The sequence below is a fragment of the Haemorhous mexicanus genome, chromosome 3 (genome assembly GCF_027477595.1).
Source record: "Haemorhous mexicanus isolate bHaeMex1 chromosome 3, bHaeMex1.pri, whole genome shotgun sequence".
In the NCBI taxonomy this organism is placed as follows: Eukaryota; Metazoa; Chordata; class Aves; order Passeriformes; family Fringillidae; genus Haemorhous; species Haemorhous mexicanus.
This window is the reverse complement of record NC_082343.1, coordinates 62,931,889-62,944,906: the sequence shown is the minus strand read 5'-3', so window position 1 is coordinate 62,944,906 and position 13,018 is coordinate 62,931,889. Positions and strand designations below refer to the sequence as shown.

General features: G+C 37.6%; 1 protein-coding gene across 7 annotated transcripts in view; it reads left to right on the top strand.

The window, feature by feature from the left end:
* L3MBTL3 (L3MBTL histone methyl-lysine binding protein 3) overlaps positions 1 to 13,018 on the top strand; it is a 78,297-nt gene that overhangs the window by 37,494 nt on the left and 27,785 nt on the right. For all 7 annotated transcript variants that reach the window (XM_059842115.1, XM_059842117.1, XM_059842120.1 and 4 more), the window contains exons 11-13: positions 470 to 621; positions 9,337 to 9,413; positions 10,823 to 10,908. In XM_059842115.1, the coding sequence (XP_059698098.1) occupies positions 470 to 621; positions 9,337 to 9,413; positions 10,823 to 10,908 (315 nt within the window). The remainder of the gene's footprint in view (positions 1 to 469; positions 622 to 9,336; positions 9,414 to 10,822; positions 10,909 to 13,018) is intronic.

Genomic DNA, 13,018 nt, shown 5'->3' with positions numbered 1-13,018 from the left:
CACATTTCAGTGATGGCAGACTTGAGTCTGAAATTAAAACAAAAGTGTTTACAGCAAAATGAATAACATTCTAACATTCTCCATGGCGCAGCTAACCTCTGCAGTTTCAGTTCATTACTCTTCTACTGATCTGTTTAAACTTCTGATGCATTCTTAAATTAAAGATTTGTTGTTTGTACTGTGTCTTGCACCATAATGTTGTGGAACAAGAATGGTCTTTCAGAGAGAGTATCTAAGACAGCGAAAACGAACGCATTTCATTTTAGCAGCATGTTTAAGACTTTTTCTTTCATTAACCAGAAGTCTTTGTGTTTGAGCATCTCTGATGTCAGCTAATTAGGCTGCTGCCACTCTGTTGGGACAGTTAATTGGGAAATTTGGAAATGGCATGAATATATTGATTGTGGACAATGGGGATATTTCTGGATTTATAGTATTTATCTTCAGTTAAATGTCTTCCTCTATGTAGACAGTGATTCCGTCGGGGTTTCGAGTGGGGATGAAGCTGGAAGCTGTAGACAAGAAGAACCCGACTTTCATTTGTGTTGCCACGGTAACAGACATGGTGGACAATCGTTTTCTGGTTCATTTTGACAACTGGGATGAGAGTTATGACTACTGGTATGATGTTTTTGTTTTGTATCCTAGTGAGATGTATCAGAAATGTGTTCACTTTAAGCGCTGTTTTCTGTGATACTTTCCAGACTGGTGATACAGTTACCATTCCAACTTTTGCTGGATTTTTAAGTATGGCCACCAAAGTAGGTCTCAGTGGCTGACGGGAGGAATTAATTTTCCTGTGTCAAGTTGCCCGTAAAAAATGCCAAGGTTGTGCTAAACGAGTGTTCATGTGTGCTGCTGCATCCCGAGCTGTGGATTGATTTCAGTTACATATTATCTCTGAGGTTGATCTCTTCAGTGGAGAATAGACACCATGATAATGAGACTGAGTGTACTTGGAGTTAGTTTTACTTGTAAATTGAACAAGGGGCTCCATGTGTTCATAGGGTTCTTGATCCACTTATGTTGAAACTGTAGTCATGAAACATGTAGTCATGTTCTATAAAGCATCAGGATAGTGACAAAATCTGGTTTTAGTCCTCTGTGTTATATATTCCAGTGGAAAATGAGATCCTGCTATCCTGACCTGTGTTAGAGGTGACCTTTCTGCATGTTTTATGGTGGAGGGGCTGTGTGTATCTTTAGGAAAGTCAGTGGATGGAGCAGGATGTACTAGGAGCATAAAGATAGTGAAGAAGATTTAGGCTGTTATAGTGCAGGTTTGTATTTGCACTTGGATCTTCATTTGACAGATCATTTGGAGCGATATAGTTTAGTTTACATTCTTTGGAGAGTAAGTTACTGTACAACAGGTGAAGAGCATTGTTATGGATCCCCTTTCTGGCCGGGGTTTGGCAGTGGCAGCTTAATTGTATAGCTGAGCCTATAAAATAAATGAAGAAAAACTTCTTCATCTGTATTTGATGACTACTTTGGCACTACGTCAATGAGAATGTCACAAAACTATAAAAGTAACTTCTAATCCTTGTGAGTCCATCTCTTGAAATAATAATTTTGTGGCCAGTGTGACAAATAAACTGAAGTAGAACTGAATTATTGAAGCAGTAGTGAACAGTCAGCTAAGTAAAGTCAAGAACTAAATATCAAGGTAATAGACCATATGAGTGAAAGACCAGAAAGATTAGCAGTTATTTCCACAAAGAAGTAACACAAACCATACATTTTCTCTACAAAGCATCAGGAAACCTGGGAATGGGGAAACTTAGTCTGTATATCTTAGCATTTGACTGTTCACTAATAATAGCTAGGGCATTAATTAATAATTAAAATGGCAGTTAAGGAAAGCTTTTAGGGAAAACACAGTGCAATATAACCCATGGTTTGTTCAGAGGTAGCATAGGAATCTTTCTAAAATACTGCAGTCTATATAGCAGACATATACTGAATTTCAAACTTGTAATATTCCAGTGTCTACAGGAACTTTGTCCACTGGTCTTTTCAGATGAAGGAGAAGCAGTTTTCAAGTACATAACCAAGCTTTACATTTATAGTCTTAGTTATATTATCCTGAAGTGTTTTTTCTGAATTTTATATGTAGAATACATGACATAAAACCCTTCTAAAGGATGAAGAAAAATTGAAGTGGAAAGCTTACAGAAAGGTTTTTCTGTAGGTTTTCAGAAATCATTGGAGCTGTGTTTACACTGAGGTCAAGCTTAAGTTTTGTTCTTTTGGTGAAATTTTGAAATACTTTCTGGAAGCAGCAAGAAGATGCTCCTGGAAGTACTGTACATGGAAATTAAATTTTCAGTAATGTGGTCTACCTCTCAGTATTGCATTGAGAATAGTAAAGAAAGAAAGAAAGAAAGAAAATGAGAGAAAAGAGCAGCAAATGAAAATAGCAGTGGATGTCTGACCAAAAGAGATCCTGAAAATGTAACCTGAATGCATCCCACTCACATTTTTAATTTTAGATATCAGGTTTGTAAGGGCCTTAAAATATCTTAGGTGCATGCATTTCATGTCTACCAACTGCTGTCTCTAACTAAAAACAAAAAGGTTTTTTGAGATTACCCAGAACTGAACCTCACAGTTTCCTTGTGCCTGCATGTAAGTTTCAATCTCAGAATAATAATGAAGGTGAAATGACTTGCTTTGTCTATATTGGTTATTTTCAAACAAGTACCTTTTTTCTCTGTATTCATTTTATGTTTTATTTGGAGTAGACTGAACTTTCTCACTGAGGTTAAAAAAAACCTTTCCTGTTTTTGTATACCTAAAAGAGAGTTGACTAATATTACTGACTTCAGGCAACAGAAACCCATTACGATTGCCTAAGGGTTTTAAGGGTTTTTAGGCTCTAGGCTTTCAGCCTGAAGATAGTCTTCCTTACTTTCTTTCTTAGCATTAGAAAATACATTTTTGGTTGAAAGTAAGTATCCTGGCTGGAATTAGTCATTACAGCAGCTCTTTAATGCATGGTCTTGCTACTTTCAGTGTATTATAAATCCTATTAAATTTTCCTTCGATAGTGGCTTTTAGATGGAACAAAAGTGAACAAAATTGTCAAATTCAAGATTTTACTTAATGAAGAAGAAGTTTGACCAATACAACATAAGCCTCCAGGTCCTTTCCATCTGTTCCATCTCTTTTGATGAAACATAATACTGCTGAAAGCTGAAAGCTGAAGGCATTCTCGTTCAGTGTGACTTCTCAGTTTTCTTACCATTGTCTGAATCTGGAAATGGAATTGGGAATCTTTTGGTATGTCAGAACTATGAATTAACTACAGGTCCATCCTATATTCCTCCATTTTGCTTACACACAGATCGATGTTGCCTCATCTTCCTAATTTTTTTGTGACCAAATGGGGACACAGCCAGAGCTCATGAAAGAGGTGAAGCTGTGCCAGCTTGTTGCTGTTTGCCCACAGGAGAAGTGGTGCAATGGCTGTGCTGCACATACTGCATGCCAGACTTGCTGCATCAGAGGGCTCTGGGTACCCTCATTCATCCTTGGCTTGCTCTGAACTTCCCCTGCACAGAAAGTTGTGCAGGCAGATTTTGGCATCAGCTTACCAGGAGTGTGTTAAAATATAGTGGCCCCTGTGCTGCTCACTGCTCTGTTCCTGTCTGTCTTGCACAGAAAAATGATTTCTGAAGCCTGCTGTGAAAATAAAATAGCTTTTGATTTTTGGAATCATTTTTTGATCTGTATGACTTTTGGAACAGACTGGACTTTGTCATGAGACTAAGACCCCAGCCCTGTTGTCCATGAGTATTTACTACTTTCCTAGCAGCCAAATCCTTAAAAGCTGCACTCTGCTTGTTTAATTTTGAGATCATTAACTTTGCTCCACTCTCTCCTTGAAAGGAGCTGTCTTTTTGGAGGGGTAATATTACATCAAAAAGAAGATAAAACAATCTTAAAGAAGCATGATTCTTTAAGATTGTTTAGTTAAACACAGTGCATGTGTTTAACTATTTAAATGCATCATGAACCATTATCTGACCCTAAGTTTCTTGTGAATCACTGTGCAGCTTTCTTATCAGACTTTAAATAGAATATATGATAATATTTTATGGTAGTGCTATACCACCTCTGGATGCATGCCATAACCTCCTGGATTACATTTTGAGAAGCCCTGACCTAAAATTGTACTTAAAACTTGTCAATGATGAAGTATTCTCAATTATGCACTAGATGGGGCTGCAGGATAGTTTTTATGTTTTTATTTCTTTTTTTTTCTCTGTTGAATGACTGACATGTCACAATCAAGAACTCCTATAAGTAGCATTCTTGAGAGCACATTATTATTTATGGGTGTATGGGGCATGTGTGTGAGTAGTTTTTGATAGATAACATTTTCATTACAGACTGTATCTACACTTAATAAAGTGAATGTCAAAATATTAAAAGGTTTGTTTCTCAAAAGGGAAAATGAGAAATAATTTCAAAATAGAAAATTATTATAACACATATACTTATTGTAAAGACAATGCTGACCATTTAATTAAAAAAATCTGTCCAGAGCACCAGGTGGAGACCTATTTAAGAAAATATTTTGCTGAAATAACTGAGTATTAACTTCTTCAGCAGCAACCATTATCATCCATTTCTCTTGATCTAGTTGGGATGAACTGTATATGTGAAACAGATTTTTGGGAAAAATTAGCAGCACAGGTGAAAGTGATCAGTTGAAGAATATTAAGTTGTCTTCCATGTGTGTCTCCCCCACTGGGATGTGCCCTCCTGCTGTGAGTTCAAGACTACTGAACCTTCCACGTGTTCCTTTCAGGCAAAGTGGTGCACACACCAGGGAATCGTGTTGTCAGCTGCCCTCGGTTTTCCTTATTGCAGAACGAGTTCCTGCCCATTTACATCATGTAGCTCTTCCCTGCTTTGATGTTTTTTTCTGTAGTTAAGATGTCCACAACTTAGGAAGCTGTCACTTGTTCTGTCCCTCTCTTAAAGGTTCAGCTGATGCACTCTGCTGCTTTTGGCTCCACTTCAGCTTTCTGGATTAGCTTCAGCTTCCAGTATGGATGTTAGATTTCTTTTTCTGTCTGCATGTTCTCACACAACAGAAAGAATGGTTCACTAGTGACATGAATTGTGTGTGCATTGTAATCTTGTTTTATTTAGTCTAGCATGCATTTGTCACGTCTCTGCTGCTCAGCAGAAGGTGGTGTTGGTGCTCTGCTGTGGTCCAGGGGTAGGTTGGTTTGGAGGTGCAGAATCCTTCAGCTCCTGCTAGTGTTGGTAACCTTTTTTGGCCTAGTAAGCATCCTCACAATTCATGGATCATCGTGTTTTATGAAGCATGTGAACTGGATGATCTGCCTTCTGTTTTGGAACAAAGGAAATAGAAAGCTGTGGGATGTGGCAAATTGATTGTGAAAGGTCAGCATAGCCTTTAACATTCCAGTTGACAGCTCTTGAGGCTTAGTCTATTGTTGTTCTTCCAAACTAGAGACATGTCCATTAAATAATACACATCAAAGCATAATAGTTTTGCTTAAAATTGTACGTGACTTTTACTGATCTCTACTTTCTATTGTTAAATTAACTGTTAGAAGCTAAAAGGCTGTGTGAAATCAGTAGGTGAAGATGGACTGTATGATCTGATCTTGCTGGAACAGGGATCTTTCTTTTTCCCAGTCCACTGCAGTTGCAGAAGCTGCTCACAGGCTTATCTGTAATGACTGGGTTTTTCTTTAAAACAAATCAAAGTCTGTAGATGTTTCATAGTGCTATTTTGCAATGCTGTTGAATCACCAGTTGCTTTGTGTTCCATGCTCACTGTAATGTCAGAGCATCTTCCAGGAATTCATCTTTCATTGCAACAATCTTTGGTCATTTGCTTCTTCTTGAATCTTCAAGGCAAGAAATGTGTGCAGTCGCATTCACTTTTTAGAGTTTTATTAAAATGTATGTTCAGACTATGCTTGAGAAATCAAAGCAAACTGAATGCATTTAGGAGGTTTGTCCTGAGAAGTGTTTTTACACATCTGCTTGATTATTTTAAGTATAATACTGATAACACCACAGTGATCCTGAGCATGGGACTTGTTCCCAAATTTAACTTGGGAGAGTTTGTGAACTTTACCTCATTTGTGAACTTTACTTCAAAACATTTTAGGAAGTAAGAAGATATGTCTTTTCAGTGCAGAACTATACCTCATACATGTAAAACTCCTAGTGTGAGAAGGATCAAAGAGGGGAGTGCTGCCCCACATTCTTGTTAGCTTCTCTTCAGAGTTACTGTAAAGAGAAAGGAAGAGGCCAGAGGAAGCATGAAGGACTCACTGGTTTTTTCCTTATTTTTTGGAGGCAAAACATTTCTAGGAGTCAGGTGCTGAGTTTTAACAGCGCTAAAATATCACAAAAGGGCTCGTGCTTCCTTGCTTCCTTTTATTGATGGCAACTTCAGCGATTTAGAGAGCACCTGGTGTGATACTATAAATATTAAATGCATACAGTATAGCTTTATATATTATAGAAGGACATAAAGTTGTTATTCATGAACTGAGTTAAAATCCTTGGCTGTTGTCAGAGCCATTACAGAGTCTATCTAATGTAGGTTTTATCTGCTTGGAATTATCTGATTGGCATCATTACAAAGAAATACTAATTGTTTCGTATATATATAGCTGCAAGATAATGATGTAATGTTGGCCAGTATTTTCCATCATTAGTGCTTCACTCTGTTTAGGTAGAAGGCTAGAGGAGTGCTTGTTCTTAGACCATGTTCTGGAGCACCCAGTCTGCATTTCTGTTGTTGAAGTTTATCCATACCAAGTTTTAGACACCATGTAAAATACTTCTCAGATTACAAAAAAAAGGAAAAAGTTACTCTATGTATTTCAATTACTCCTTCATTTTTCTTTTATGCAGTGAAGGTTCAAAACTGCAATGTGATACAGCCCAGGGTCCAGTCTACAATCTTTTCTGTGCTGTGTTTCCTTTTGCAATCCCTAAAGTATGTTTGTGTCCCAGATCTGCAGACCTGGTGTTTTGAATCTTAGGACTATGGAGTGCCTGCATAATTTACCTTTAGTTTTTTCTTCTCTCATGCATGGTTCACTGCACCCTTTTAAGTAGTGCACGTTATCAGCATGTCATATTTTAGAAGTATATTAATTAAGGGAACCTAATTAATTTGGACTTCCAGCATGCTCATACTTTCTGGGTAGATACAGATAACAATTATTTTATAACACTCAGAGAGAGCAGCCCCATGCTGTTTGGTATTTTGCATTAGTCACTCGGGTTGAGGTGAAGTGGAGAGAGTACCTGTTATTATCCATCCTAATGATGGAGACATTGACTTCAGAGAGGGATTAAATAGAAACTGGATCATGAGTGGTTTGGTGTTTTGCTCAGTGATTATTATATGAAGTATGTGTCTTCATGCATGGTTGCTCTCTGTCTTTTCTCATTAATATTTGAGAAGTGTTTGGAAAACACAGGAGGGAGACACGGTGTTTGAGTCTAGAGTATTGCTTGTCTGCTTAAGGTTAGTTTCTTGATCTCACCCTGGGGAATGAAGGCCTTAGCTGCTTCAACTTACTTAGGCTTCACTTTTTTGGCCTTGCTGGGTCCTTGGAGTGAGTGGGACGCTGAGCTCGTGGCCACTGAAGAGATGGAAATGCTGGTGGGGTTCTCCAGAAGAGAGGGGGGCTGCATAGCTGGAAATATTTAATGTCAGCTACTGAAACTCCTTTAAGGATAGGAAATAGTGGAGGAGAGAGGTAGTGCACTGTGATACTGAATTTATTTAACTAAAGAACAACTTAGGTGGGGTAGGCTCCTAAGAGAAGCGAGGTCCTTAAGGGCAGATCTACATGGGTATTACATGGATATAATAGATGAATTTTCAGCTAAATAGAGGCAAACAGTGTAATGCAGTGCCATGCAGAGTGATGCTGGCCTTTTGTGTCAGCAGCATGTTTCTTAGTCATCCTGGCTACATAAATACAATGCCTTTCACTAAAAAAGCACTGTCAGTTGTTCGGCCAACTCAAAAACCATCAGTAAGTATCAATGAACATGTAAATGTACATGTTTCTCAGCAGAGTCTGACAGCTTTTTACTTTTCCTGTAGATCAATCTTACTTTTTTGCCTTTACTAAAAATATTGAGTACTAATATAATATTTGTAGTATATACATACATTATATATTATATACACTGTGTTTTATTGTGCAAAATGTGTTATGTTATGAAATAATATCCTAATATGTAATAAGGATATATAGTTCTATATATAATCATTTATTATTACAGAAGACTTAAACGGGTTTTCTCTTGTCTTCTTTTAGATTAGTTTCTTTACAGTGTGTGTCACTTTTGTTTTGTAAGAGGACTTGATAGCCAGCACTCACTTCTGCTTTGGTCTGTGCACAATGTGACTGACCTAGTGAGAGCAATCTCTCACTGCTTCAGACACACGCCAGCACACAGAGCTCACCCTGCCTCTGCTGATCTTCTGTGGCTCTTTTGGCATGCCACAGGCCAGAGCAGTAGTGCAAAATAGGATGCAATTTACAGAAAATATGGGAAGCTGTTAACCCTTGGAGTGAAAGAGTTTGATCTGTTTCTTAAGAGCAGTTTGCAGTCTTGGATCTCTAATTCTTTCAAGTACTTTGGGACCTAAAATGCTTTTGTCGTTTTTGTTTGTTTGTTTGTTTTGGTTTGGGTTTTTGGTTTTTTGATTTTTTTTTTTTTTAGCGTTTTTCTCATACTTACTTTGCTTATATGCTGCTGGGTTACAGTAGCATGTTTATAGCTCCATTTAAGCCACTCAGAATCTAGTTTTGAATTTTTCTTGCTATTGGCAATGTGTTGAAGTTATATGTGATTTTCTCCTCTGCCTCCAGGTGGCAACATGGACATAAATCAAGATCTTTAAGTTTCTGGTTTCAAATTTTGGTCTTGGCATTGCAAGACTCCATCTGTCTTTGATGGGATTATGGTGTTCTTGCAACTAGCCAACATGATTCTACCAAGAGTGTCTGCCTGTGAATTTTTCGGATCCAGCATCATAGCTTCTCAAAAGAAATCTACCACTAATGTAAAGGACTTGATTGTCTTGATGTTTCAGCAAAATTGTAAATAAAGTCTTATGCTTGTATAGGTGGTAACAAGTCTGTGTCAGATGTGTTTGTGTCTTCAGGTTATGTTTGCAGTTTAAGCTGAAGGTGTTGTGGGTTGTTTGGAATTTAAGTCTCTCTTGTAGGTCCTGGTTTGTAAGCATACTAGGATGTCTGTAGAGCTGCTTTTTCAGGCCCTTTTTTTCTCCACTTCCTCCAGGTGTGAGGCAGCTAGCCCACATATTCATCCTGTTGGATGGTGTAAAGAACATAAAAGAACTCTCATCACTCCACCAGGTTTGTATATTGTTACATGTCTGAAAGATTTAAGGTGGCTATAGTCAGCTAGCATCGTTAAAATTTACAAATTTACATCATTAAAATTTACAATTTACCTCTCCTGAATTTTTTTTTTTTTGGGAATTGAAATTGATTTTAAATTTTTTTTACAAGACTTAATATATTGAAAACAGAAGTATAATAGATGTGTGGCATTAAGTATGCAAATATATACTGATTCAGTAAAGAGACATCTACTCAAGAGCTATCCCTTGAAATCTAAACAAGTTTGTAATCTGTTTGTCAGCTGAATGGCTGACAAGTACTGTGAGACTCACATTCTGAAAATGCTGACAAAGCAAATTCTGGGGGTGTGAGATCATTGCATGAGAGAAACATCTTCATGAGACCTGAGTGTGCAAGGTAATGGATTGATGAGAAAATTGTCTCAATGTGATCAAGGAATCAAACTTTTAAGGGGTCTTTGAAATGAAGGAAAATGCTACGAGAGAGATGATAAAGAAGGAAGAGGTGTATTCATTGGTGTGAAACTTGAGATGTTTTTCAGGACTGTTGTGTATGGCTGGATGGACCTAAATGCCCTGTTGCAGAAACTGGCATCTGGGGTTTGAGAACATGGAAAGTTTTAATTGGTTAAAAATGACTTTGACAAAAATTCTAATAGCCAGCACTCTTGAAAAGTCATAAGCAGTCTGTCTGCCAGGAGGTTAATTGCAGCCTATTATTCAGTGAGTCCCTTGTAAAACAAATTGGAATTGGTTTTGTTCTCTTCTAGCTTATGAATGCTAATTATTTAAACTTCAAGTTTAACTTCTGGTGCAGAGTGAAGTTGAAGGACAGGCACTGCCTTTTCTTTAACAGCCAAGCTGTCTTTGTGTTTCTTCCCTGGAGTGTTAATAAGCTTGACATTTTTTGAGAAAGGCAACATCTTCTTTGATGATGTCTGTAGATTATTCATAATGTCCAGGGTGTTTTGTCAGAAACTTAATAAAAAATTGCTCACTAAAAGACTAACAAGTAGTCAGGTGTGCTCAACCATGGCACAAAGCTATCACTGATTAGATTGTTTACCAGTGAATGACTGTTCATTACTTGAATTAATTTCCTCAGTTAAGTGGACAGATTTTTCCATTCCACATTATTTGTATTGCAAAGGGAATCACAGAATATTCTCATATCCAAAGCAACCACGTACAATAGCTCCTCAGTAGTTTGTATGGGAGGATTGTTGACTCTTTTAACCTGTATGGTGAATTTGTCAGGGACAATTTAGAAGAGCCTTTCTTGCAATGATTTTATAAGTCCAATGTATAAATCAAAACAGTATTATAAAAGTGTAAATGAGACATTAACTTCATTTTTTTGCACTGCTTTGTTTAATTTTGCTTGTGTTTCTTCTGTGACAGATTATCCACACGCTAAGCATTTTTCTTGGGAGAAGTATTTGGAAGAAACCAGTTCATTACCTGCACCTGCAAGGGCTTTTAAAGTGGTGAGAAAATGCTTAAATTTCTTTCATGCTTTTAAGTTCATGTAATTAATTTGTTTAATACTTATATGGTGTTCCTGTGTTTCCAAATGCATCCAGTTAATTAGTTGCATATAGGTGGTTTATTTTTATGCAAGTTTGCAGTTCACTGTTAGAAATCAGATTATTATAAATACCTATTAATGTATTATTTTAATTATTACAAATGGGATTAAATGCTACAAATGTATTACTAATGAGTGTAATTTGCTATGTAAAATTACTACCTACTTATTACAAATAATGAGATAGCTACTGAGTCATGGTAACATATTTGGAAGATTTGTATTTCTGTACATTTTATATGGTGCAGTAGATGCAGTGTAAAAATGAATGTAAGAGGTTAGTCTGCTTGTCCATCTAGTCCACTGTCTTGGGCTTGTTTTCAGTGCCCTTTAGCAGACTTTTTCTTCTGCAGCTAGGGCATGTGGGCAGCATCCACAGGCAGCTCCCCAGCTTAGCTATGGTGTTTGTGGGCAACATCCTTTTCTTTCATCTTTGTACTTGCTGGTTTCTTTCAGTGATCCATCTTTTTGAGCCCCTAAGATTTCAGTGATGGTCACTACTGCAGAAAGGAGTCACACAATGGCTTGAGCTGGAAGGGACCTTAAATATCATCTGGTTCCAATCCCCCTGCTATGGGCAGGGACACCTTTCACTAGACCAGGTTGCTCAGAGCTCCATCCAGCCTGGCCTGGAACACTTCAAGCAGTTGGACATCCACATTTCTAGGCAACCTGTTCAAGTGCCCCACCATCCTCACAATAAAGTATTATTTCCTAATATCTAATCTAAACCTACTCTCTTTTAGTATGGAATAATTTCCCTGTGCCCTGTCACTACATTCCCTTGTAAAAAGGGCATCTTTCTCATAGGCTCCCTTCAGGTACTGGAAGGCTACAATTAGATCAGCCCTAAGCCATCTCTTTTCCAAGCTGAACAAACCCAGTTCTCTCAGGCTTTCCTTACAGAAGAGCTGCTCCATCCCTCTGTTCATCTTGGATTGCTGTTGGGAGCCACACTGGGTGGCCAGTGGCTCCCAGCCCTTGTCTCACAGCACACTGAAGCATGTTTGCCTCACCTTTTCATGTTAGGGACACCAATTCTCAACTTTGCTAAGAGCTGGATTTACAAAAGGCAAAATGTGGTTTGTAGCAGTTCCTGAGGTCGGTAGATTACCAGAGGTTATTCATGACCTGCAGTTTATCACCCCAAGGTGTGTCTGTCTTGGTAATGCTTCTCAATCTTACATTCTCAGCCAAATACCCCAAGCAAGGATTAGGAAGTTATCTGTTTATATCTGAGACAGTAACAGTGCTTTGTGTTGTATTATGGGGGAAAATTGAGTTCTTAAGCTGCAGCTGAAGGAAAAACACCAATACTCTGCGAAGTCCTGGAGCAACAGATACATTATATTCATAAAATTAGAATAAACCTCATCACTTGTCTTGTGAATATGTTCCTTTAAAATGGAAATAATTTTGCTTCAGTTTTCATGACTACAGATGACAACACAAAATCTGATACTCCTACCAAAGACACTAATTTTATCAAAATAGTATTACAAACCCAGGCCTTTGGTCCTGTTTGTCACTGTTATGCTGTGAATTAGTTATGTTTTCAGTAGGAGACTGAAAAAGGGGTTGATTCATTGAAAAAGGGTTTGAATCATGAAACAAAAATACATACCAGAAAACACAGCATGTTTCCTGCAAACAATTTCATAGACATTTCAGGCAGCTGGTATATAATGCCTTATTAAATACTGTAGTGAAACTGTTGGCCAAAACCTCTAGGAAGAAAGGTTTAGGGAAAAAAAAACTGATTCAAACCAAAGATATTGATTTCCTTGGATGGCTTGAATCCAGTCCACTCCAGGAGAACCTGGAATCCCAAAGTAGTTACTTTGTTTCACTATATTGATAACACTAGTTGAATTATGTTTTTATGCTTGAATTTCTAGTAGAGGGAGGGCAGATTTGAAAAAAATAAAGGCATAAAGTTTTTGATGGATTATTATATATTTTATAGCTGCATCAGACTTTGAGGTTTTGTTGTTTCACATAGTATTGTT